At 48.4% G+C, this 25,799-nt stretch overlaps 10 protein-coding genes across 10 annotated transcripts; 3 read left to right on the forward strand and 7 right to left on the reverse strand.

Moving 5' to 3' along the window:
* Window positions 1–448: 448 nt before the first annotated feature.
* N7500_003666 (uncharacterized protein) lies at window positions 449–2,881 on the reverse strand (the record flags this gene model as incomplete). Its single annotated transcript, XM_056674812.1, has 3 exons — window positions 449–2,233; window positions 2,285–2,652; window positions 2,734–2,881. The coding sequence occupies 3 exons, from the start codon at window positions 2,879–2,881 to the stop codon at window positions 449–451; spliced, it is 2,301 nt and encodes a 766-aa protein (XP_056535337.1).
* A 651-nt stretch (window positions 2,882–3,532) lies between these two features.
* N7500_003667 (putative L-cystine transporter) lies at window positions 3,533–4,636 on the forward strand (the record flags this gene model as incomplete). The annotated part of the gene is made up of 4 exons (XM_056674813.1): window positions 3,533–3,573; window positions 3,643–3,660; window positions 3,733–4,171; window positions 4,268–4,636. The coding sequence occupies 4 exons, from the start codon at window positions 3,533–3,535 to the stop codon at window positions 4,634–4,636; spliced, it is 867 nt and encodes a 288-aa protein (XP_056535338.1).
* A 1,863-nt stretch (window positions 4,637–6,499) lies between these two features.
* N7500_003668 (putative C2H2 transcription factor) lies at window positions 6,500–7,648 on the forward strand (the record flags this gene model as incomplete). The annotated part of the gene is made up of 1 exon (XM_056674814.1): window positions 6,500–7,648. One exon carries the CDS (start codon window positions 6,500–6,502, stop codon window positions 7,646–7,648), a length of 1,149 nt encoding a protein of 382 aa, XP_056535339.1.
* A 2,153-nt stretch (window positions 7,649–9,801) lies between these two features.
* On the reverse strand, window positions 9,802–10,836 carry N7500_003669 (esterase/lipase family protein; the record flags this gene model as incomplete). Its single annotated transcript, XM_056674815.1, has 2 exons — window positions 9,802–10,678; window positions 10,766–10,836. The coding sequence occupies 2 exons, from the start codon at window positions 10,834–10,836 to the stop codon at window positions 9,802–9,804; spliced, it is 948 nt and encodes a 315-aa protein (XP_056535340.1).
* Window positions 10,837–11,349: 513 nt separating this feature from the next.
* Window positions 11,350–11,780, reverse strand: N7500_003670 (uncharacterized protein; the record flags this gene model as incomplete). The annotated part of the gene is made up of 2 exons (XM_056674816.1): window positions 11,350–11,634; window positions 11,709–11,780. The coding sequence occupies 2 exons, from the start codon at window positions 11,778–11,780 to the stop codon at window positions 11,350–11,352; spliced, it is 357 nt and encodes a 118-aa protein (XP_056535341.1).
* An 821-nt stretch (window positions 11,781–12,601) lies between these two features.
* On the reverse strand, window positions 12,602–14,167 carry N7500_003671 (uncharacterized protein; the record flags this gene model as incomplete). Its single annotated transcript, XM_056674817.1, has 4 exons — window positions 12,602–12,719; window positions 12,775–12,972; window positions 13,025–13,679; window positions 13,729–14,167. The coding sequence occupies 4 exons, from the start codon at window positions 14,165–14,167 to the stop codon at window positions 12,602–12,604; spliced, it is 1,410 nt and encodes a 469-aa protein (XP_056535342.1).
* Window positions 14,168–16,485: 2,318 nt separating this feature from the next.
* N7500_003672 (phosphotransferase family protein) lies at window positions 16,486–17,724 on the reverse strand (the record flags this gene model as incomplete). The annotated part of the gene is made up of 3 exons (XM_056674818.1): window positions 16,486–17,179; window positions 17,261–17,556; window positions 17,626–17,724. The coding sequence occupies 3 exons, from the start codon at window positions 17,722–17,724 to the stop codon at window positions 16,486–16,488; spliced, it is 1,089 nt and encodes a 362-aa protein (XP_056535343.1).
* A 1,358-nt stretch (window positions 17,725–19,082) lies between these two features.
* Window positions 19,083–20,483, reverse strand: N7500_003673 (pyridoxal kinase; the record flags this gene model as incomplete). Its single annotated transcript, XM_056674819.1, has 6 exons — window positions 19,083–19,719; window positions 19,780–19,897; window positions 19,950–20,162; window positions 20,214–20,293; window positions 20,374–20,384; window positions 20,436–20,483. The coding sequence occupies 6 exons, from the start codon at window positions 20,481–20,483 to the stop codon at window positions 19,083–19,085; spliced, it is 1,107 nt and encodes a 368-aa protein (XP_056535344.1).
* A 1,080-nt stretch (window positions 20,484–21,563) lies between these two features.
* On the forward strand, window positions 21,564–22,511 carry N7500_003674 (uncharacterized protein; the record flags this gene model as incomplete). Its single annotated transcript, XM_056674820.1, has 1 exon — window positions 21,564–22,511. One exon carries the CDS (start codon window positions 21,564–21,566, stop codon window positions 22,509–22,511), a length of 948 nt encoding a protein of 315 aa, XP_056535345.1.
* A 471-nt stretch (window positions 22,512–22,982) lies between these two features.
* N7500_003675 (AFI1/MesA family protein) lies at window positions 22,983–25,450 on the reverse strand (the record flags this gene model as incomplete). Its single annotated transcript, XM_056674821.1, has 3 exons — window positions 22,983–24,674; window positions 24,732–24,792; window positions 24,840–25,450. The coding sequence occupies 3 exons, from the start codon at window positions 25,448–25,450 to the stop codon at window positions 22,983–22,985; spliced, it is 2,364 nt and encodes a 787-aa protein (XP_056535346.1).
* Between the last annotated feature and the right edge of the window lie 349 nt (window positions 25,451–25,799).

Here is a 25,799-nt window from a genome sequence, read left to right on the forward strand (position 1 = left end):
GGAGGTTTACCGGGACAGAATAATGTTCTGTATTAATCGAATTTTGGAATCTCAGCTTGCATCACTGCTCGACAAAGTCCAAGCCGAAGCAAAAGAATAGGATAGACAACCAATACCAAGAGAAGGTATATTGCCACAAAGATGAAAACAAGAAGACCAGCAAGAAAAGCCAACCAACAACCCAATAAAGATCCGTTAAATCGCTGGCATCATGAAAGAAGACTTGAGAAAGGGAAAGCTAGCTAAAAGATTCATTTCGTCGCCCGAAAAGCACATGCAAGATAGAAAAGAATCACATCAAAAAGACATAGCACCGTGACAAGGGGGATCATTGATATCAACACGGCTCTGAGGCACATAACTCGTTTTGTACATGTCGTAAGCTGGGTCATGGTAGACACAGGAGAAAGGGAAAAGCGGAGGATGCTGGAGGGTACCAAGAGAGCGATCAAGTGAACTCTACGCCATGTTGTTGCTGCTTTTCTTGTTTGCTCCGAGCTCGTTCAGCACGTCTGCGACGACGATTGTTCGCGTACGAACCACTCATCTCAGTACCGGTATATGTAGGCGAGGTGATACTACCTGGCCCGTATGGAATTGTGGAAGGGGCAGGAATGGGAGGTGGTGGCGGCATTTGACTAACTTGGGATGGCGGTGCGGCCCATGAAGATGCAGGCATGCTGCCTGACGGTGCCATAGATGTCTGCGGAGGGGGAAGATGACCAGCCGCAGCAGCAGCAGCCTGTTCACGTCGCATTTGCTCGTCTTGTCGACGCTCAAGCTCTTCGACGCGACGCCAGCGGTCTTGACTAGCGTCTTCGTGTCCGGACAAGGAACCTGCACTACTGTTGCGACGTCGGGAGTTTCTTCGCTCTCTGCGACGGGCCTCACGGCTCGCGGCCGCTTCTTCTTCGGTCAGCCGACGGAGTGTCACATGTCGTCCGTCATTGTGCATTTTAACTTTCACAGATACCGGTGGGGAGGCAACGTCGTCTTCTCTGCGCCGGCTGCTGCTCCGGTTGCGACGAGAGGCAGCATCCAATGCAGCGCCAGCGGCCGCACCTGATGCAAACTCTGCTCCATCATGGGCGAGGGAGTGACGTGAGTGAGGAGCTTCAGACCTCAAGTCGCCAGAAAGCTGTTGGTGGCTCGGGGGCATAGGAGGCATATCTGATATAACGCTCTGGACGGCACCAGACGCACGGGGCTCTGCAGTAAGAAGAGATTCGCCATGTGATGCGTGACGAGGCGGAGGAGGACGGGATAGGTCGGTTTCAGTGAGATCAGTTTCAGTGTAAGAACTAGCCCTTCTTCGTGGGTAGAAACTCTCTCCCGCCTGCGGTCGTCGTCTACTATTTGCTCTCTGCAGCGCCTCATCTTCGTCTTCTCGGCGCCTGATATCCTCCAACCGTCGTTTCTCTTCATCGTCCTTCTTACCACGGCTGAACAGTCGCTTCACGGCAGCAAAAGCACCGGCACCTAGAACAGCGTTTCTAACCCCATGAGAAGCACTTCGCTTGGGCGGCTCGGTGAAATATGTGCTGTTGTAATAGTAAGACGACCCTGGGCTTTGGGACCTGCTTGGTGCACGGCTTGGTGGCCGATTGAGGGGCGTGTGATGAGTCGGCTCCGGTCGACCGTCTTCCATCCTGCTAAGAGATTCATCGGAGTGACTGGCGCTGCGAGAATGAGCAGGCTTATAGCGACCCGACTCCGCGTCATCTTCTCGCTTCTTTCGACGGTCCCAGAACTTCTTAGCCATAAGACCAGCCCCGGCTAGTGCGCCAATCTCAAGGAGCTTCTTGCCGAAACCACCACCTCCACCGCCACCATGATGGCGGGAAGATTCATCCGAGTACTTTTCATCGGAAAAGGATGTGCGAGAGTCTTCATAAGCATGGCTTGGTTGGCGACTGCTTGCGCGTCGTCGAAACATCGAAGCCAAGCCAGCACCTGCAGCACCAGCGGCAAGAGCTTCTCCCACGTGATGGCCATGCGGTTCTGAAATTTCTGAAGGTCCTGTATAATGACTGCGAGCACCACCATGCTCACTTCCCATATGGTATCCCTCGATATCATATCGGTAGGAAAGTATAAAGTAAAGAGCCAGGTAGCCAAAAACCGTCAGCGCAAATAGGATGAACAGGACCTTTGGCGAACCATAAAGAACGAGTCCTAGTGGAATTTGGGCAATTCCAAGAAGTACAAGAGCACGACCCAGCCATCGATGTAACTAAGATATGTTAAAAAGAGCGCATGTACCGCTTCTTGATGGATGACCTACCACTAGTTTCAAAGGAACGTGGATTCGCTGTCTCTTACTCTCCCTTTTGTGCAAGAACCAGCCCCACAGCACCTGGAAAATTACCAAAACATAGATTGCCAGGCCAATTCCATGATGGGGGTTTGTTAGGCTTCTTTTCGGCCCAACGGCGAACCATCCCAGCACAAACACGACCGTGGTCAAGAGCAAGGTAAGTGCCTGACACCACGCATGTAATTTAAATGCCCAGTAAGGATTCCACCGGGAGTAGTATCGGATTATCAGAATTGACGTTGGGACGATGCCCAGGAAAACGATGGCTGCAATGACGCCATGGGCGATGATTATGGAATGGTACCCAGCCATATCCTTGAAACGATTGCCCATACCTATAGCGTGTCAGTCATCACAAGATCATTGGAAGTATATGCATCGCTATCAAAAGTAGATTGGCGGTTCATTAGACTAACCGTTGTATCGCATCGTTTCAAAGTTGACCCCCATCAAATTGGGCAGCAGAAACGTATCCCGCCCAGAGTCCCAGGTGCCATCCCCAACATGAAGGGTATTGGATGAATACGTGCTGCTCCCCGCAGCGGCGAGATCTGAGTTTGACATTTTGCGGATAATTCTCACACGACCATGCGATCTTCAGTTTGGAATGTTGGAGTTACCGGAGATCTATCGAGATCTCCCGATCGGAGGAATGCACCATGCGATAGAGGGTCTGAAATTTCGAGTGGAATGCTCGATGACAGGCGGGCCAATTGATTGTGTACTGACCAGTCAGTGGTGCGGAACTGATTGTATTACAGAATCTAAGTAGGGTTCAAGAGGGCCGTAGAATGGAGATCGAAGCGGAGCGCCAGGAGGGAGAGGAAATCAAGTCGTACAGAATCGGAATATGAAGTTAGGATAGGATTGAAAAAGCGTCCGACAACGCGATTGAGATAAAATAGAAAGCTGCACGTCGCACCGGGACCCCGGGCAGAGAGGAATCACAACAAGAGGCTGACCGACTTCCCCAGTCATCTGTTTTCCGACAACAATCACCAGGCCAACCAGCCGCTGACTCAGGATCGATACTGCGACCGCCTTCCCAATTGAGCTAGACTGTGGACTCTTATCTTATCGGTCTTATCCAACTGCCCGCGGGCGCATTTCTGAGCTGATCATATCACAAGATTGCGTGCTGAATGCGGTTCGAATAAACATCCATTTATTCTCTTCTTCCCCCTCCATCCTTGGAATGACTGCCCTCCATCCAAAATGACAACTCAAATAGAGATATTTATTAGCGCTTTGTCCCGGTTTGTGAACTCCTGTCTTCAACCGAGTGCCACCGGGCATTATGAACATGACTGACCAACTTATCTTAGTCTTTTAGGATGGGCATAGTAAGTCTCCGCGTTTGATTCCGAATTTGTATCTTTATGTCACACGTGTACTGGTGGCTAACTCCAATGCAGCATGCTCTGCTGGTCGGGGTCTTTCTATCCGCAGCCCATCACCAACTGGAAACGCAAGTCCACAGTCGGCTTGTCCATTGATTTATCCACAATCAACCCTCTGGGCTTCGTCTGCTATGCAATATATACCGCCGCATTTCTCTACTCGCCCGTGATTCGATCACAGTACGCAGCCCGACACCCTGCTGCGATCGATCCTACCGTTCGGTTCAACGATTTCGCATTTGCGGCCCACGCGGTCGTAATGTGCATCATAATGTACACTCAATTTTGGCCTTTCATATGGGGATTACATGTACCCCGATTCCAAAGGATCAGCTGGACAATGGCAGTGCTCTTTTGGGGTTCTGTTCTGACTCCTCTGGTGGTTATGGCGGTTGTGTTGGTGCAAAGTCCGGATGGAGGGTATGATCCTTCCACTTGGGCATGGATTGATGTGGTAAGTGAAACAAAAAGCCACATTCTTTCAATGGGCTTTGTAAACCACCAAGAAAACCACCAAGAAAACCACAGAACAAAACTAAAACCTCTCCAGATCTACTCGTTCTCATACATCAAACTCCTGATCACCATTGTCAAATATATGCCTCAAGTGGCACTGAACTACAAGCGCCAATCCACAGTAGGATGGAACATTGGAACCATTCTTCTGGACTTGGCTGGTGGTGTACTTTCAATGCTCCAACTGGTGCTTGACTCCAGCCTTCAAAGCGACTGGAGCGGTATCACTGGAAACCCGGTCAAGCTAATGCTAGGCAACGTTACAATCTTTTTCGATGCGATCTTTTGCATCCAACACTATTTCCTATACCGAGATGACCCTGATTTGAAGAGAACTCCTGGTCCGAGCGAGCAAACCCCCCTCTTGGTTGGACAGGACGATGCTGTGGGAGCTCGGGTATGACCCAAGACACACAGAGAAGCACATGAGATGAATACAGTGGCTCTGGGGCCAAATTTGAGACATTGGGGATATGTCTCTATTTTTATAGAAGCATTGAAGTCCGATCTTGGATTTGAGACATTGTGGGGGCGGTAATTCCAACCGCAAATCTTGGCCCTGGAGACATTTGGGCGATCCCCAGGGCTGACGGTTTGGGGGCTTTGTATAAGCCACGATTTAGACACATGATAAACTGTCCTATTGGGAATTAATCGTTTTTTTTTAGAATCTGAGACACTGCCTTAGCATTCTTAGACCGAAAATCTCCGGTCTCACAACCAGCTTACAACGTACAACGTGCCATTCCAGAAAGAAGCATTCAGGCCATTATTTGTTGTTCCTAGAAGCCTGCTCAATAACTTATCACGCAATAACATAGTCACATTTGAAACTGTGACTGCACAATAAGCCTGAAGCCACAGTGAGGCTCACGCCGATCCATAACTGGAGGGGACACCGCCCCTTTTTTTAAACGATCCCCCGTATTTGGTCCCCGCCGCGCGATGTGAGTGGTCGAAGAAAGGGATAAGCACAGATTTATCGCATTTACCCAATCATGAGAAAGGAGACAGTCAATCCACAGAACACTAACGGTGCTAGCCGTCGGTGTCGGGGTTAGGGGCCTCTGACACGCACTCTCATAGCTGAAGCTAAAGTTCACATTCCCAGATTCTGCGTTATGGGCTTACTTACTTCCCGTCCGCACAGATACCTAATTCCCGCCATGATCGACCATACAGAACAGCCCTTGGAGTGAAAAGACGTCTACAAGATATCAACCCCAGCTCCCTACCAGGTAAGACACAGATGCTACCTTTGGCTTCAACGTTACCTTCAAGCTGACTCAACTTTAAGATGCTAGAAATGACATTACGGCGATAAGGACCAAAGATCAGGCATGGAATCGGGGATACTGTGTATAGCTTGAGGCATCTCTTGTGTAATAGTGATCGTAATAATACCCTCTAGATATGGCCATGAAACCACTGCCACGTGTTTCTAGTGAACATGTACAAAAGACAAAAAAGATCTTACGGAATACCACAGCGTCGGTCCTGGTCATCCCTGGAGTCCTGGGCGTGATGTGGCTTTTATACTGGCCAATGGTACGAGCGCGCAATGCAGACCCTGGGAATCTCATAGTTGGTGCATGAAACCCTAACCTCTGGCAACAATTTGCCGTTGGTCTAGCCAACCTAAGGATGTACTAAGTACCGACCCACATCGTCATCTTTCAGCCCTACTCTGTAAAATAAAAAAGCGTGGTGCCCCATAATTATACAGATGACAAACCAATACCTGCAAGCCATCGGTTGAGGATCATCTCTCAAGGGAAAGCTGGTAGGACCCCCCCGGCCCCAGTAATTCTGAATTACATCGGAGTTAGCCAGAGGAAACGGTATCAGCTGCTTGTTTACCAGGTAATAACTGGTCATGTTTAGTAATTCTATATCGAGCATGGCAGTATCCATTAACGTTTCAATTTCTGCGGAACGCCTATAAGTAGAAATTACAGCACTGCCTCCTAGACTTGAGATGAACATATATAATCCACTGCCGGTTACGTCTTAGTCTGAAAAACATGTTCAGCTCTAAATCTGCCAAAACTTTATAACACTTTGGCTTCTCGGTCATCTCGCAACAATCGTCAAGCGCATGGACACCTGTTCATTCATCTTTTCCAAAGTTATAGGAGCGAAGTTATACTAAACACTTGATATGCAAGAGAAGTTTTCTCCAAACCACGGCTTTCAGTACTCTGGCTGGGAAATCTCCTTTCCAATTACAGCAGAACCATCATTTTACGACCTTTATATTCCCAAAATGTACACTGGTCGCCAAAAGTCCAAGGATATGTACGGCACTGTGCCAGGTAGCTCTCGTTACCCGGAGTTCTCAGAGCCTCAACATATGGGAGGCCTGATTAGTATCCCCAGCAGCTCTTCATCCAACTCCCACATGCCCACTCTTCGGCAGATGGACTCTATGAACGTGCAATCAGACTCTCAATCGTTCCCCTCCCCGGGCCATAATTACACCGGAAGAAGGGGATCGACAGATACCGATACAATTGGCTCTCAATACGCATGGTCTACTACGTCCAACGCAGACGTTCTCTCAAATTCTCCTCATATGCCCTCAATTGACGCTTTCATTGGAACCACAACCACGCCCTTCATGCAAGGCTTTTACTCCCCCGAATCTATGCAGTTCCCTATGAGCAGCCCAGACGTGTCGGGATATACCCCCCAGCAAATCGACAAATGGTGTATCGAGAGCGAACCAGCTGGAGATATCTACCAGTCACAGCCTTCGGCGAACATGGGCTCTATGCGGTTTCCGCCATCAGCGGAAGCGCAACCAGAACCCTACCCAACATTCAACAGCCAACTTCAACCCGCGGACGAGCAGTGGCTCTCTTATCCACCCCATTCCTCTGATCAGATCCCCGAAGCATTTTTTTCAATCCCTCGATCCATTTCAGTTCCTCGCTCAGTCCCAGCTCCAACACCCCATATTTACCAATCTGCTGCTACACCCGCGTCAGTCTCTTCATCCCCAGCACACTCCTTCTATGACCCAGATTCTCCATCAACTGCACCAGGCTCGGCCTCCGGCTCAGGCTCCAACTCCAATGCAAGCGACTTAAGCAATTACGGAATCCCCACGGCCGACGGCGCCTGGCGCTGCGCCCACCCAGGCTGCTCCTCAAAATCTCTTTTCCATCGAGGCTGTGACCTGCGGAAGCACTTCAACCGCCACCGCAAATACCTGTTCTGTCGCTACGAAGGATGTCCTCAATCGGGAAAGAATGGCTTTAGCAGTAAGAAAGACCGTGCCCGTCATGAAGCGAAGCATAACCCTGGTGTCTTTTGCGAGTGGGAGGGCTGTGGGAAGGTGTTCAGTCGAGTCGACAATATGAAGGACCATGTGAAAAGGATTCACCGGAAAGGGGAGGCTGGAAAGGCTTGATTGCCGGTGAGATTACCACGATGACTATGAGTATTATGTTTCACGTTGACCGGGTTTGGGGCCTATTTTGCTGCTTTGCTTGTATTTTGTGGCTTTTGGTTGGTATTTTGTATAACATTGATAGGCAAAACGGAAAAAGGCATGGCGAATTAAGAAACGAGGGGCTTTGTTGTTTAGCGTGGATTTATATTTACTATCAATTGGAATTAAACACACGAAACTAAACAGAAAATCATAGCTGCACTGCTTGAGAGTCTCTGGGCCTATACATGATGTAGTGATACAATCTTAAATTAGTCTCGAGCATTGCCTACGAGCAACTTTTGAAACTACCGATCCATAAATCTCTCATTCGATACTGCCTTACTCCCTATTGAAACATCTTCTTGAAGCATATACACTAATTTCGGTTTTTGTACTAATTTCCACTTCTCTTTTATCTCTACATACACAAGGGTGGACAGCCGCTTATGCGGCCTTATGGTGTTTCTAGGGCTCTTACGTAGTCTTCCCAACGGGCTTTTTAAAGATACTGCAATAATCTCTTTTCTTTGCCCTGTCATTTCATAGGTTTGTGGTAGAAAAAAAAAGTAGGAACAAAGTATGCTCCATCAAATAGACTTTTCTGTAGAAAACCTTCAACTTGATGGTAGTCCGTTTAACTATCGATCTTGAACCCTATAAAGATGAAATTGTCTGTCTTTTTTAAACCGGCAAATCTTCCAATTTTATATATAATACTCTACGTAATAAATAAACTCTTGGTATGACACCTATATAGTAACGAGACGTATCAAAATATAGGGAGTCCAGAGGATGCTAAAACCACTATATATAACTTCAAGCACTAATAGCTACATAATTAGTTCGGAAGGGGGAAGCAGATTTAAATTACCTGGCAATACGAACCAATAAGAGAGTTTTCCTCGGATGGTCACATCAGTCGCCCACAATTGCCGAATGACCTACTACCGTAAGAAGTGACCAAAAATGCTTGATTCTAATATTAACACCAACCAAATAACTAGACCAGACCAAAATAATCCCCAACCTGACAATAGGAAATATTGCAAAAAGGCCTGTGTAATTGGCTCCCCATGAACCTCTCATCCGTCGAAGACGTTTAAGCGGAAATGGACCGGATGAAACGCGAACTTCTCCTAGATCTGGATTCTAATAATAGTCCAAATACTCATAGTCCTCTATTAGTAAGTAGTATTTCACAGTGGCTGATGTTGAACTGATTGTTTATGCTAGTCTACTGCCGAACACATAATGCTAAGTACAATGGCAAAGAGCAGGTATAGCAAATATCAAAAAGGCAGGGGTCACCCGTTTGCCCTTTATATCCAGGGTATCCTGCTTACAACAAGGTCTTTGAGGACTTTTAGTCTGTGTCCCGAATGCAACAATCCAAATTGTAGCCTATTTATGTGACGATCAGACTTGTACCACGGGTGTGCTTGTCGACTCAGAGCCCCATCTACTTGATTAGCAGATTACCAGTCCCAAACCATCACCTTGTTGGATACACAGTGGTACTAACCCTACAACTTGAAGTAGATCCGACCAAGTCAGGGCCTCCGCGGAGAATTTAACCTCAACCACAGCCAGGCCCCGGCAACACATCCACGCCCAGAAGATGTAAACACCACGAAGCGGAGATTATCATCATCATTTCGGGCACCATGAGATAAATCAGAGACCACTGTATTACACCGACGCCCCGGGCGGGTGCCAAAAGGACGGCTACACGAACGATCAGCCAACATACACCAATTAGTGCCCTGAACAGCGGCAAGCTTCCTTGGCGACTAAGAGCTGCTACTCGCCGTTACACTACCTAATTAGAGAACAAAATGATCCTAACGGTGTTTTTAGTCGACAAGTGTAAGGTTAAAGCCCTGGAGAATAAGACTATCGAGTCATCAGATACGGAAAACTTTGCGACCCAAAATTTTAGCTTTGCACGTGCTATAAGGTCTTCGAAGCTTAATCTAACTCTAATTGAGACATGCGCAGTCCCCACTCGTTTAGGAACAAAAGCCATTGTATCATAAACTCTGCAGATGTTGACTCGAGAGAGATATAGACCTTGCAAACAATTGAAAAGCAATCACAGGCACACGAACACATTCCATGTAGACACACACTCAATCGAAGCTAAAGTTCTGCTCTCCATGTGTATAATATCTCCCATTAAGGCAAAAATCCCCTGGCGTCCAAGACCCCAACCAAGCAGGATTTCCAGAAACAGAAGCAGACACATCAATCTTGCTTTCCTCGTCACCACCACGAGACTCGTGGAGCCACCCGGTAATGACCGATCTCACAAGCCCATAACTTCCATCCGAATAGCCACTGAACTTCGTCATGTTGCAATGATCGGCATAAATACCTCGGCTGTCATACTCGCGCAAAACAGCCGAGTATTCCTCAACAATCTTACCCACTAGATCATTCGTCTTCTTCATTTCATAGAAACAGCAGACTTTGAGAGAAAGATCCCCACGAGCAAGCATAGAGAGAAACTCATTCCCAACTCGCTGCACGTTGCTAGGGCCCGGATGCAGAGCCCCAACCATATCCCTATTCGCGGTGTGGACTATGTTCATCCCTTTTGCGAGTTTCTCTCGGTAGGAAGCGAGCGAAGATCCGTAATGGGGTGTACCCATAAAAATTATTCCGATGGCGCTTGAGGATATTGCCCATAGACCGTCTATAGTATTACTGAGGATCAAGGCTTGCTGGCATACCAAGCCGCCTAGGCTGTGTGCGATGAATAGGATGGGTCTGCTTGAGCAGTCGATTCGTTGGCTGACGATTGCATAGGCTAAGGATTGGCTGTGGTCGTAAAGTCGGTGGGAGAAGGTAATGGAGGTGAAGCTGAATATATCGATGTCGTAACCGAAGGTCATAATGCGTGCTTTGGATAAGTCCTTGGCGAGAAGATCTCGGGGCCATAAGGTTCCATTTTCGTGCATCCATGTTTTCTCGCGGTTGCCGGTCAATCCGTGCACAAAGACAATGCTAGTTCGGTGTATCTTAGTTTCGGTATTCTTTTTGAGCTATGGATCCATCCACGTTCAGGCTTGTCAGGGTAGAAGAGGAACTCACTCTAGGTCGGCATCCGAAGGATCAGATAGCACCTTCATTCCAATTGCACCATCTGTGCAGTATCTCGGCATCATTAGCTCGGTAAATCATCTCTTCATCATAAACTCTTACAGACTGTGTTCTGAAACGATGGGTTTCGTCTTGCTCCTGAATAGCCTCATAGTGGCGAACCATATGAACTTGGGTCAAATACCCGAATGAAGGAAATCCCGAAAGACAATAGCAAGATAGATTCGACAACTAGGCAAAGACGAAAGAGCGGGCGAACGGTTAGAAAATTTCAAAACTCTCAATCTTGCCTGTTAAGCGCCCTCTTAAGAATATACGTACCCCCTGTCCGGAGCTGAAGAACCTCCCGGGGGCCGCTTCATAATAATATGTCTTATTTGAACCACATGTCTTAACGCTGTCCTGTCCATGATACGTCCATTTTGAAATCATTATAAGTAACACAAAAAGTTTCCGAATAAGATGGCTGCGGACACGCGTTTCCATGAGAAAATCTAGGGCCGGAACGTTGTGATACACCCACAGGATCAGGCGCAGAACTTCTATCTCGACAATATAAAAAGTTGAATTGGCCATCAATGCATGATTGAGCTTTTCTCGGGTGGGACTGCTAAGACATCGTAGACCGAAATGAGATTCCCGGCTGCAAGGTTCCTAGGGCTGACATGCTCAAGCTTCTCTGCACTTGGCTTCGAGGTAGCAGGCTTAATTGGACTTTCATACTTATGCTTCTTGACAATTCTCCCTCCCTTGATGGAGGGCTGCAACCACTGTGGACGTGAGGCTGAACTCAGTGCGATGTCCTTAGTTTTGTGCTCCCCATTGCACGGGCTAGCAGGGTCAATCAATAGAAGAGTGCCCTATCTTCATTTGCACGAGTGAAAAGCTTTCGAGAAAGCCCTCGAAAGAGAACAAATCTCAGGGTGTAGCTTACCACGCGATATTGACTTGAGACCTGTGGAGACTTAATCAAACTCATTGCAGCCAGCAGGTCACAGACATACATTGTAGTAACCTTCCTGCTATACCTGAGCTCTTAGTATTAGTGCAATGAAAGCGATGGAAGGAGACTGACTTGATTGTGGTACCAGTGGTAGACGGAAGAAAAGCCCTATCGACATGGATGATCGCGACGCCCTAATACGAATGCACAACTTGGCGACGGTGTGTGAAACTTTGATTAACATAGCGAGGCGATGGAAATGGAAAAGTACATGAAATTAAGAGACTTATAGTCCGACATCGGAACATGGTTCAAATTTTCACTAGGTTGGAGGGGGGAAAGTGAATCTCAAGGAAGTCCACGGCTATCAGATCGGGTTGATACGGGCATTAAGTATCAATGTGAAAGGACATCTATCCGAGTGTGGTTTTCAACATGTGAGGTAAAACGAAAGGATTCAATAAAACGAGGTCTCATAATACCCAAAATTGGTTAGACAAGATGGAGAAAGATAAAGATAGAAGATATTAAAGACACACACTGGGATTAAACGAATGGCCCATGTAACATCATGAATTTCTAACAATGGACAGGTGGTATCATTGCAGAAGCACCAACACAAAGTAACAAAATAAAAAACGGTAGAAAGGTATCACAGCTGAGAAATTCGTCATGCGTAAAATTGCGAAGTTGCCTCGAAGAGGGATTAGCATGTCGTACTGAGGCGCTAATCTGGAAATCTGGAACACCCGGGGTACACAGGGGTTGAATGTGAGAGAGGTTGTAGAGGGTACCGGTCAAAACGGGTAGCGCACGAGAAATGGACTGGGAATGCAAGATGCAAAGCGAAAGCAGTAGAATAAATAGAACAAGAGGGCTAAGGTTCATGTATTGTTTATCCTTCGTTTTCTCCCGCGGGCACTACCAAGCGGCCTTTGCGCGAGAACTTGTCGGAGAATTGGATCGTCTTTGTTTTTGTCGACGTGGTGTACACGGACATGTCTGTGTGAGTGTTCAGCTGATGTCAGATTAAATGAGGCTCCAATGTAGCACGAACCGTTGAAGATTGTCGGGTCGAGGATATTTGTGTTGCTGGTCCGGACAGAATGGACAGACGTAGCCTGGGGAGTTATGCACTAGGCCATGGCGCATCATTTCATTCTTGCGCTTAAAACCTTTCCCACCCAGGGCGCGTGGACAGCCTTCCACTGGGCAAAAATGTGGGCGGTCTTGTGAGTGCACGTTTGCGTGAGAGCTGCTATTTGTTAGGTGGGATTTTCACATGAATCGCGTCATTTTGGTCTTACTTGAGGAGATACTGAGTTTGGAAAGGCGCAGCTGTGCATCCAGAATGTGTGCACTTGAAACTACCCACGGGGCCCCCATTGGCCTGGGGGGTGGACACAGCGAGCGAATGTCGATCACCCATACCAGTGCCGACCTGTTCCGTGGGCGTAGGATAATTGGTCGCTGGGCTTTTAGCAGTCAAAGGTGAAGCCTCATACGGAGTCTGGGCGGATAACATCTCAGAATGGGGTGGCCCGCGCCAGAAGGACGAGTGCGAGGCCGGAGAAGGGTTGGTAGATGAGTCTTTTATGCTCACCGGCGAAAAGTGAGAAAAAGGACTTGCAGGGATGGAAAACTTTCCCGGAAAAGCGCGGTCGAATGGAGAATCGTTCCCTGATGTAGTTGAAGTGGGACACGAGGAGAAGGCAAAGGGTGATGGCATTGTATTGACTGTTGGTGGGTCGAAATCTGACAGTTCGCTGATAGCTTTGTGGATAGACGGCAGCGTTTGTTTATTGCTGTTGTCTGGGGATTTTGCTAGGCCCGATCCAGAAGACGAGTTGGAGAACTTTAGTGATGGGAGAGGAATCGGGGGCTCTTTTCCCGGAGAGGTCTTGATACAAGGCAACTCTGGTAGAGATCGCTGGGTCGAGCCACTGATCGATCCAAGTCGCACTGATTGAGACTCACGTTTGACCTCAACATCTGGCTGTGGGATTGGGACTGGGATCTGTTTCCTCTGGGGGGGTCCCTTCTGCGGTCTCCTTATCTGGGGCAAAGTCTGGGAACCCCAGGGATTCTTTTAGTGGAGGCTCATCCCTTGAGAATGGATTTGACTTCCTTGGATCTCTAGGATCGAAGTCAGGTGGTTGTTTATAATTTTTGAGATTTCCAGGTAATGGTTCCAATGGAGAATTCCTTGCCGCCATAGCAATCTCGGGGTGGTTCGGAGCTAGAAACCCCATCAGCACTCGGTCGCCCTCACGGGTTGAGCTCTGAGGTTCCGGCTGGTTAGGCTTACGGGAACCAGTTGCGTCGGCATCTTTTTCGGTCGTAACAAACGGTGGTGGTGATGGCTCCTTCTCTCCATAGTTGGGTTTCATCGCCTCCATTGGAGGCGACCGATTAAAGACATCATCCGAGTCATACATAGTGGACGTCATAGATCAAGTGGCAGGTGCATCGGGCACCTCGCCTTATATTTGTTGGTCTGACAGATTGAATTGATCACACATCAGAAATGATAAGTAGTCTGTAAGATATGGTCAGACTGTAATACCGATGATCAGATGTTGAATGAAAAAGCAGGATCTAAGTGCATAGAATAAGAACAGCAGAAAAACATGCGATTCCGACACAATGCGACTGCCCGTCTGCAAAGCGTCGAGATGGGGAGATGAGGGGTTACGACACGAAAGTGAAATGAAACCTAAACAGGCTCAAGGGTATAGGAAACAAGAAAGATGAAACCAAAAAAAAAAAAAAAAGGAAAAGTAAGGAAGAAAAGAAAAGAGAAAAATAAGAGAGAAGCTCTAAACTAGGTCGAAGGCTGCAGAAAGTGCACTTACCCAAGCGGAAAGGTGGACGGGTAGTGAATGGGTCCCCGGGGTTGAGGCTCAACAGGTCCGATTGTCACTGCGCCATCTGCAGATGAATGATATCACCCAGGAAACTTGGTACAAAGGGAGAGAAAAGAAAGGAAAACTAAGAGAGAGGAAAACAGAAGAGTCTAGAGGGTGAGCCACGTTCTACACGTGTAAGTTTGGGAATCCAGCAATCTCTACCAGTATGTCAGTTAGGAAAAGGAAGAGAAACAAAAGGAGAATAAACGTTCCAAGGGAATATTCGAGGGGGAGGTGGGAAGAGAAGAAGGGTGAGGCTCTCAATACATTACGGTATAAATTACCGTATACTGACGGATTTCGGACTTCTATTATTATTCGGGTTTCATACGGTTTTTTTCAATGTTTTTTGAAATTTCTTTTTTGCAGTTTGGTTTACCTTATACCTCCAAGGCTATACCTTCTCTATACCTCTCTTCCCTATACTTCCTCTGCTGACCATGATCCCCTGACATCCCCTCTACTCCGTATACTCGGAGCATTTGAACGTCGCACATAAGAGAGAAGGGGAAAAAAAAAAAAAAAAAAAGAAAAAGGTCTCCACCGCTACTCTCTGTTATTCAGGCTCCACCATTAAACTCGGAGACTACAACCGGATACACTCTCTCGTCGTTTCCCCTCTCTCCACTCCCCCAGTCTGTTATACCCGGCTAGGGAAGCTGCACGAAGGGGGCCCACACGGTCTGTTCTCGCATTTCCTTTTTCTGTCCCGCCTTTTGGTCTTTCTTTTCTGACCTTTGCAACGTCAGACTCCGTCTGCGTTGGCTAACTGCGAGGCTCGAGTCGTCAGCCCGAAAGGATCTTCAGGCTTTCCCGGTTTGGTTGACAACGCGCTGTCTGCGGCAAGGAGATCGTCCGGCCCACGTTGTTTCAGAGCCTCGTTAAGAAACATCTTATATAGTACGGAGTACGGAGTATAATTATCCTACAGTGTTAGACCTTGATTATAACCATAATACTACGCTATACTACATGCATATATGTGCTGTCCAACCCTGTCGGTCATCGGAAACCCCCTAATTCCCGAATTTTCTTCCCCCCAGCCGCATCCCCTCAATTCCCTCGCACTAGTGAATTGTAGATGAAGGATAAATTACTTTGAAACCAATGCCTATCTCTGAACCAAAATCCTGTTGAAATGGGCGAAACCAAGTGGATTCTTCAACCCCGTCAGCCTCACTTACGCGTAGAGCCGCAGGGCAAAAAAAAAAAAAAGCCTCACCTTTTTTCCCCTCTTTTGTAACCAATCATAATCTTACTGGCGTGTCTGGACTTTGAACGGACATTACACGATGCGGTATTCCAGTCTGCTATGTATTCATTACCACTCCAAACCGGTTTCTAATCGCCTTACTCTTCGATCTATATTTATATATATGCACCTGATATTCTTTACATATATTATATCATTTCTACCCAGCTCACTGCTTTTCAAAAGTCATACATCCCTACTCACTTCGGTGGTGATCGGGTGAAATGGCGTACATCAACGTGATATACTCGCAGGATATTATACCATTCTCTCAAATGTTTGTCCCCATCGGGATAAGTGCTTACACCACACGTCAGGCGCCAAAAGTACTTCAACCTAGTTGCTCTAGGCTACGTCAAGGATATATTTAGTGGGGTTTGTTTCATGGAGACTTGGTTCTGGGCCAACCTTACATATCGTGAAGAGCCCGATTTAGATTTAGATCGAGCTACATTCTATATGCATCTATCGACATACGCTAGAATAGAACAAGGAGGTCCAGGCCTCGATTAGAGTATATACAATTGTCAAACCCGAAACCCTCGAAAGCTCCCGTACTGTCAACAATTCAAAACAAGTAATACTTGCCTCTACTCAGTACAATAAACTACAACTTCCCCTCAGATGCCCTCTTGACAACTCGCACCCTCCCCCAGGCCTCCTCAGCAAATGGTTTCGCCCGCTTCGCATACTCACTAGCTCGAGCACTACTAGCCTGTCTCCCAGCGAACCGGGCCGCGATGCCCTGCATAATCACGGAGCCCCGGAACGCAAAGAACGCATCGCCCCACGCCACGTCGGAGCTCGTTTCGTACCCAGACGTTTCGGCGTACCAACCAATGCATTCCTCGCGCCTTGGTAGCCCTGGAACAACCCCCGGCGCGAACTGCGACAGTTGGCTGTCACCCCCGTCCATTATGTACGGACTTGTCAAGTTACAGAAGTCCGAGAGGGGGTGTCCTACGGTCGCCATTTCCCAATCCAGGATTCCGATCACGCGCGGCTCTGTCTTATGGAAGATCAGATTGTCAATTTTGTAGTCACCGTGCACCAGTGTGCCCCGGTCCAATGGTTGCGTGCTCTTTTGAGCGAAGAATTTCACCATGTCATCAAAGTGAGGGAGTTCACCGACGGGTTCCTTAGTGTCGGCGTCGACAACTGCTGCTTGCGCTTTGGAGATTGTCTTGAATGTGGCGATTTGGCGGTCGAAGAAGCCTGTCGGCTTGCCGAAGTTTTCGAGTCCAACAGTTTTGGGAACTACGCTGTGGAACTTCGCGAGCGTTTGTACTGCGTTCTTCCAGCTGGGCGGTTGTCAGTATATGCGGGGTTCACTGGCTAGGGTATGTTGGTGGCTGCGTTAGAGCCTCAATCGCGTGACCTACAGTGCTGTTCTTTCCTCCCCACTCACTCCTGGCATCGCTGGATCGGTGAAATGCCGTCCGTCCAGGAACTCCATGATGTAGAATGCGGTTCCAATCACGCTGTCATCTTCGCACAGGATGTACGCTTTCGGAACGGGTACATTGGTACTCCCCAATGCCTGGATAATCTTGTACTCTCGCTCGACCTTGTGAGCTGTCTTCGAGAGCAGCTTGCCAGGAGGCTTCTTGCGCAGAACGACCTGTTTGCCATCTGCGGCAGTAAGAAGATACGTAGGGTTCGATTGACCGAAGCCAAACTACAGTGACAGAATATTAGTTCTGTCTGCTATAGCATACTAAACTGCTGATTGACGGGCCAGACTCACCTGCTTCACATCTAGTGGAGTCTTAACCTCAGGCACATTCTGGTCAATATATCTCTCCAACGCGGGGATATCTATGGGCTGGCGCACTTCTCCCGCCATGATATCAATCTGAAATGATGAGAGGATTGTCCAAAAAAGTGTATGTATTCTGCAAAGTGACCACGGGTTCAAAATATTATGTACAGGGAAGCAATAAATGCCTTGTGTCCAGGTGTTACCGGGGGACCTCGGCACCAGAACCTCCTCGGTGTCACCGCTCGAGAGAGCGGGGAGGAAACAAACAGAACAAACACCCGACGCGTCCCAGCGGTGAAACGCGCAGGCGTCGAGCTCACCGCAATTTTTGTGAAGCTAGGGGCTTTCTTGCGTCAATTCACTGTGGGCCCTGTTATTTTTTCCCAATCAATTGCTCTATCCACCCGATTCTCGATCTTCGATCTTCCAACCGTTTGTGTTTACCATGACCAAAGAGATCACCCCGCCACCTCAAGAGAAATCCCTCCCCGCACACAATCCGCCTTCCTTGCCTGCCTCCCCGCTGCCGAAACGATCAAAGCCCGACACTATGACTACCCCAGCCGTCACATCGATCCAGCAGCCGCTGCCCCCCTGCTTGTTAAGAAGCTTGTCGAGTCTGCCCAGGCCCCGACACGCGGCTCTGCTTTTGCTGCTGGATACGATATCTACGCCGCAAAGGAGACTGTTATCCCTGCTAAGGGCAAGGGCGCCGTTGACACTGGTCTTGCTATTGCTGTACCTGAGGGAACTTGTATGTGATAATACCTGTGATTGAGATTCATATCGAGAATCTTCCTGGCTTGTCGAGGCTGAGCCGGGCCAAGAGTGAATTGGTGACTAATGAGGAATACAGACGGCCGCATTGCTCCCCGTAGTGGTCTTGCTGCTAAGCACTTCATTGACACCGGTGCTGGTGTTATTGATGCCGACTACCGCGGTGAGGTCAAGGTGCTTCTGTTCAACCACTCTGACGTCGACTTCCCTGTCAAGGCGGGTGATCGTGTTGCCCAGCTGGTTCTGGAGCGGGTGAGTACAATCCATCAATAAGTGATGTTTTGTGAATGTGTCTGACCTTTTCTAGATCTATACCCCTGAAGTGAGCGTTGTCGAGGAGCTGGAGGAGAGTGTCCGCGGTGCCGGTGGATTCGGTAGCACTGGCATTTAAGGGCCACATCTCTGTACAAACTTGGGACGATAACGGACAAAATTAGATGAGTTCTATTAGAAAGAACCTAGTTACGATTACATGCATTCGAGACATTGTTTGAATGAACAAAAAATACAGAAAAGATTCCATGCTCGATTCAATAATCAAATCTATGTACAGACCGAACCGGCTTTTAATATAGAGATGGCCACCGTCCCAGCTTCATCTAATGCCCGAAATCCTTCTATCATCAATCCATGCCACATGCAATATATATAAGCCCCAACCAAAACTACCGCAGATCCGCAGGGAGATCCTCCTTTTTCCAATCCAACACCTCAAACATAATCTTCGGATCCCGCAAAAACTGCGTATTCCTCACCAGTCTAACCTCAGCAGCCTTAGTCCTACGCAAATAATCTCTCTTTTCCAATTCCTCCGCCGAAGCCTCTTCCTCCAGCGCAGGCACAGCAGCTGCCAGTTCCGCATCACGGCTCTCCAGCGTCCGCTCCAAAATACTGTGCATACTTGACAGAACCTTAACAGTCGCTTTAGCCAGCGGGAGATCCCTAGCTGCAACATCGTCAGGCGACAACCACGACTTGGTCGTGCGGAGACCATCCACCGCGGAAACGGCTTCGCTTAGACGCGCGACGGTCAGAGCCGCGAACATGTCGCCCGTCCCGCTGAAGAAGCAGTCCAGCGCGGGTACGTCGATGCGGAAGAGTCGCGGGGACCCGTCAGAGCGGGTGGTTGAGCCGATCACTGTTAGGAAGTTCTCTGGTGGCGGTGGGGTTGAGCCTGATTGCGAAAGCTTAAACAGTTGCACTGAAGTGATTATCACGTGCGGCACGGAGTATATCTTGTGGATGGCTGTTATCGCTGAAGCGAGGGTGGCTAGTGAGGTAATCTTGATGCCGGAGAGAGTTCTATATCTCATATTAGTGGTCTGTGAGGGAAAATCCCCCGGTCTATCAGCTTTAGCTTACTCGGCTTCGAACTGGTTAGGCAAAATCAGATCCGCAAAGGGAATGATTTTCTTGTAAGCGGGGACTACATCGTTATTGACATATAGCCGGCCTTGATCGCCCATGACTGGGTCCAGGACTAATATGATAATCAGCGTTTGTAATTGATTGAATAGTGAGTGTTGACTTACCCCAGAAAAACGACCCGGGATTCTTCTCTGCCTTCTCTTGCAGGTCAATGCCGATAGTGCCTACTGACTCCACGGCTGCTGCACTCGGGGCGTAGCCCGATAGCATGACATCAAAGTCTGTGAGATTACTTTGACACAGGCCCTGGTAGAGATCTGAAATTTCCTGCGCGGTGGCACGAGTTCCCTTAGATTGGCGGTAGCCTGTGTGATTACCTGTAATTGCATGTGAGTCATGGTTGGGGTTGTTAAGATTAGGCAACGTACTGAAGTGGACGGTGTTCAATGCAGCGACTTCACAGCCCAGGGATTGCATGACGAAAGTAGCCATTGTGTTTCCGACATGGCTGGTGAGAAGGGTGTTAGTGATTGACTCCAATGGTGTCTTCTAGATATGATAACCCGCGTTATCAGACTTGCCACATACCCGTAAACCACCTAGAGGGAGTGTCAGTTTATTCGTCTTCAATAGTGGACAATTTCACTTACGTGGCTGGCAACAGCCAGAACTCTGGTCTCCGGTACTAATGAATCCATGATTAAGGCAATTGAGAAGTCAAGTGAGTCTATCAAGTATGCTACGACTCCAGATATCTGTGTGGGGGCCGGGGGGGATGATTTACCGAAATCCCACTTACCTAATTGGCTCCGAGAACCGAGTTATCAGAGAATGTTCTACGGAGAACGGAGTGATAATTACCATTGATGTGATAGATAATAGAGAACTACAAAGCACGGAGTATGGAGTATATATTATTGGATATATAGGGAGTAATTTGTCAATATTTGGAACTCAAGTACTCCCAAACCCTGAAACCAGCCCGTGGACCTGCCAAATCTCCTTACTTCCACGGTTGACCGGACTTAAATTTCACTTCCATCCTCTTCATATGTTGTACTCATGTTGCTCTTCGGTTTCAGAATGATTTCGGCCCCGAATGACACCGGAACCAGTCAGACGGGGAACCGGTGGGGGTAGAAAGGGAAAGAAGAAAAAGGGCAAAACGATTTGATAAGTCTTTTCTCATATTCCTCTGCCTATATATACGGTACAGGTAATGGGATCTACTCTAATTATCCAATACTCTATGGAGTACTCCGTATACTTCGGCAATATAGCACAGGTATCCGTATCCGAGCACGCACCCCCTGAAGCTGAGATTGACCAGAGTTCCACCGAACGGTCTAGTTCGTGCTAGTGGTACTTTGGATCACTCTAGCGCATTGGCAGACGTTCTCGGCCTTGGCCTTTCTAAATGTGAATGCCTGAGAACTAAAAAAGCCCCATTTAGCCTTTCCTGCAACTTCCAGGGTTAACAGACTCCCTCGTGCCCTCGTGCGCTTTTCAACTTCAACTTCATCGTTCATCTTGATCTCCGAGGGGAATTCCCTCAAGTCACTCCTTTCAATGAACCTGATTGCCATTCTTTAACTTACTTGCACCATGTTGGAATAACTTCTTTGTTTCCCAACTACCGACTTCATCGTCTGACACTCGTTTACATACAAAGACTGCTCTTCCACAGCTATATCGCTTAATTGCTGTCCCTGATAATTCACACATACTTGACAATTGATGTCCTGGCCTCGATTTCAAATCGACACTAATACGCCACAATGTCCCGTCTTTACCATATCTACAACCTCCTAATCCTAATTACTATTCTCTGCCTGTCATCAACATGGGCCCAATCAATGGAACACATGGACTTATCCACACCATCAGCCTGGAACCCAAGTGGAGAGACCACAAGTCGTCAATCATTACAAGCACCAGAGGAACCCACAGTGCACCGACGGGCAATCGTCACAGCATCAGACACTTCAACAGAGATGCCCGAACCCTTCGACACACTCTCCTACAACTTCGCCAGCGCAAGCACCTGTATTGACTTCTTCACAAAATGGCGCGCAAACACAACAATCTTATCCTGCACCCCCATCTCCCTCCTCATCCAGAACTCCAACGCATTCTTCCACACCCTCAACTCAGCACCCGCCACATCTCATATCCTGGATGTATCCTGCTCAGCAAATGTCACCGAATGCGCCTCAATAATGACAAATCTCGCAATCGACCTTCTCAAACCTGAGAACTGCGGCGACGACTTTCAAAACAATAACTCCGTCGTCAAGGGCACGTATCGTGATCTAGTCGCGTACGAACCAATGTACCGCGCAACATGTCTCACGAACCCATCAACACAGGATTACTGTTTTGTCGATGCGGTCTCAAATTCCACCGCACCCGATGACTACGGTGTCTACTTGATGCCACTGGGGACCCCACTTACCGTCGGGGATACGCCGAGTTGTACCAAGTGTTTGAAGGCGACTATGGAGACGTTTTCTAGGTGGGCGATACGGGATGGTCAGTCGCTTGACGATACTTATCTTCCCTCGGCGAAGATTGTTAATGATCATTGTGGTGATGAGTTTGCGACTACTAATATCACTGTTGGTTCGGCGGATGTTACGGCTGGGGCGGGTGCTGTTGCTTTGCCTAATATTGGAATCATGAGTGTCATGGCTTTGGTTCTTGGTGCCATGATAGTCATGTTTTGATTTGAATAATTTTGTTGGATACCGTCTTTTCTTTGTTTCCGTCTGCCCGGCTGGGTATGGCCATGGTTGATGTCAGCGAGCGCGTTTTTGGCTTTCTGATCTGACATGTAAGTAATTTCTAGTCATATTGTCCATATTTCTCTGTAGCAGTTTATTCACTCTGTTATCCTCTTCTTTTTTTTTCTCTCGCGTTGGGGACTGAGTAGACTCGTTAGTGTTGTCTTAAAATTCCGAGATTCGCGAATAAAGTGACCGGGTCAATATTTTATTCCTCAGACGCCAGGCAGTGTATAAGTATTGAGCATATCCACAAGATAAAAACAAATAAAACATCTGAAATCATGGTTCCAATGTGCATAGTTCGTGACGCCGGAAGAATCTGGCAAAGCAAAAAAAAAAAAAAAAAAACACAGCAAAAACGCTCACTGACAAGAAAATGGTATGTAGAAAAAGGATTAACGCAAAATATCATCAGCTCCTTCTCTTCATCCCACCCCCCATAGCAACGCCAACAAGACTCTGTGGCTCACCACCAAAGCTCGCTCCAGGACTTGTAGGAACCGGTGACCCGCCACCAGAAATGGGGCTCTGTGTAGCGGCATCTCGCTCACGTTTGACACGGATATACCCCAGCTTCGCGAAGCGGCTGAGATGCGTCCAGAAATGGCGACCAGCTGGATGTGTGGCGATGCGGTCGAGAAGATCCGCTGTCGCTTCGCGGACGACCTGATCCGGATGGAACAGGCCCATGCTGATATAGAAGAGACCAGCCTGGTTCTCCGGCGCGACGGTCAGGAGTTGGCAGATGCCGGCGTAGTCCCTGACGGAGTGGGAGAGGGCGAGGTAGATGGAGGCGGCTTCGGAGTGGGAGAGCTTTAGGGCGCGGAGACGGTCGTGGTGGTGGTGGATGTCGGGGCGTTGGATTGGGCGCGCAGGGAAGTACATTGCTGCGATATCTTGGATGTAGGAGTAGTAGGAGCGGGTGTTGCGCCATCCCTCGATTCGAGATACGGATGCTGAGAGCTCGCGTTGTTTGGCGGTTTCATCTGTCCATACGTATCCGTGCCCGCGGAGAGTTGTTGGGTCTGATATATCGCTCTGGTGGCCTGTTGGGCTATCTGGGGAGAGTTCTTCGCCTGGGCCAATGATATAGAGGTTTGAGGCCCCGTAGACTGCTTCTTCGAAGGCTGCAGCGACGCGGACGAATTTTGTTATGTAGGCTCGCCATTTTGCTCGGACGGCATTCTCACCGTGGCGTTGACTGATGCTGCGGAGGATGTCTTCCATGAATAGTGTGTCGCCTGTTGGATCTTGGGTCGTATTGGATGTATTGTTGGGCAGGAGGGAATTCTGCTGTTGGAAGAATAGAAGCCCTTCTGTTACTGGTGCAGGTTCGACATGACTTGAGATCTTGATGCGACCCGTGGGGAGGTCGCACAGCACGTCCCACCATTCAGGATGGTTGGCAAATGTAGGATTTGTGACTCCTGCAATGAACCCAGGGACCTTGAGGAGATCGTCGATCTTGGACAGATCAGTATAAGGGAATGCGTGTCGAGTAAATCCCCGTAGAATGCCACCGGATGCAAGAGCGCAAGCCGCCAGTACCGCCTCTGCAACTTCTCCCGATGGCCGGTTGTGTCCCAAAAATACCACTCGTTTCTGAGTGAGGATGGCGTTGACAAGGACAATAACGGGGTGGGTGAATGATCCGCTAGTTGTCAGATGGGGATGCGCTGGGAAAGGATGCGGGGATGTGGCATGCGGCACGGCGAACGTCTGAATGAGCTTGATGAGAGAGAAGTCTCCAACGGTCTCTGGCCAGATAACTGTCGGGATTTTGACCGGGATGGGAATATCATTGTAGACCACTTTCGACTCGTACTCATGTGTATCTCGCGGTAGGACGTATCGGCTTATTCTCTTCGGTGACGGCGGACATTCCCCATCTTCGTGTTCTTCTTCTTCCCGCTGGCGGATCATTTGCTCGAATTTCTCCAGGAACATATCCTTGGTGTTGCTAGATTGCAATATATGGCGCTCAAGTATCGACATTTTCGGCATTAACGAAAGGTCCATGGCGTTGACGGCATCATAGAGGGATGCTAGAGTTTCGGGAAATGGAGATTTGAAGTAGTCCTCCAAGGCCAGGAGGAGTAAAGGCTATATGATAGTTAGAACTGCCTGGGTACTAGGGCTAGGAGTGGCATTATAGCTTACTTTGTAAATGTGGAGGAATGAATGTCGCGTACAAATTGCCATTGCCTTGACTACTGCGCCTCTGTGCGCTGTTAGCACTTTACATTCAAGCAAAACAGTACAACTTACCTTCGGACAGTGTTATCCTGTTTCGTGTTGACAAGATTCAGCACATACATCAAGGGTGGCCCTTCCCCACCCTCGTCATCGCTACTATCGGGGTCATCGGAGAGTTCGTCCTGGCTCTCGTCCTGAATATCGGCTCCTTCCTGGTTTCCATGGTATTGTGACTTCCGCTTTCTCTTCTTCTTTCCACCCGTGGAATCCGTTTCCTCGTCGCCACTCGTGTCTTTGTGTAAGAAGAACATCGTCCAGTCCTGACTCCGCACATGCGTCTGATCTGGCAGCATCAGCTCTGCAAGCATGCTCTCGTCTCCACTAATTGCAGCGGGATATTGGTGCTCCATGATCGGGCCCCGATCGATATGGAAGGAGGCAACGAGAATGTATTCCACATGGCGCTCCGGCGAGTCGAGCGGGTACTGCGCTTTGCAGCGCCGTGGCCTGAAGTTTGAACTCGCATTCTCTGTGGATGCCCTTCGATAAGAGCCGTGTGAGCTACTGGGCGAGCGTCCGATAAAGGAGGCCGCAGGTGAGAGCCGAGGGAGACCGCTTGTTTGGCGGTTATTCGAGGCGGAGAGGGAGTCGTTCGACGGTCGATATGGTAGTGTTGTTGCCATCTTCTGGGGGGTTTGAGTAGAAAGGATTGCTCCAGGCAACACTATCAATCAAATTGCATACCGGGGGGGGCATCAAAAGCACGAGGTCCAATAACAAAAACAAGTTGAATTAATTGACCATTAACTGTTCAGGGGTTAAGAGGGGTTAAGAAAAAGGACGATTTCTCCACAGTGGAGAGACGATAAGGACGATAAGGGGGATCCATAACATTCCAAGGTTGAACTTGGAGGATCTATCAGAATGCAATCTGCCTATATTCTTCCCTCCTTACATTGTAGATCTTTCTATTTATATATAACACAATTGCCATATTGACATAGCAATTGCTTGGTATAGAATATTGTCAGG

This window comes from Penicillium coprophilum, assembly GCF_028826855.1.
Source record: "Penicillium coprophilum strain IBT 35676 chromosome Unknown utg000002l_segment0_segment1, whole genome shotgun sequence".
Taxonomy (NCBI): Eukaryota; Fungi; Ascomycota; class Eurotiomycetes; order Eurotiales; family Aspergillaceae; genus Penicillium; species Penicillium coprophilum.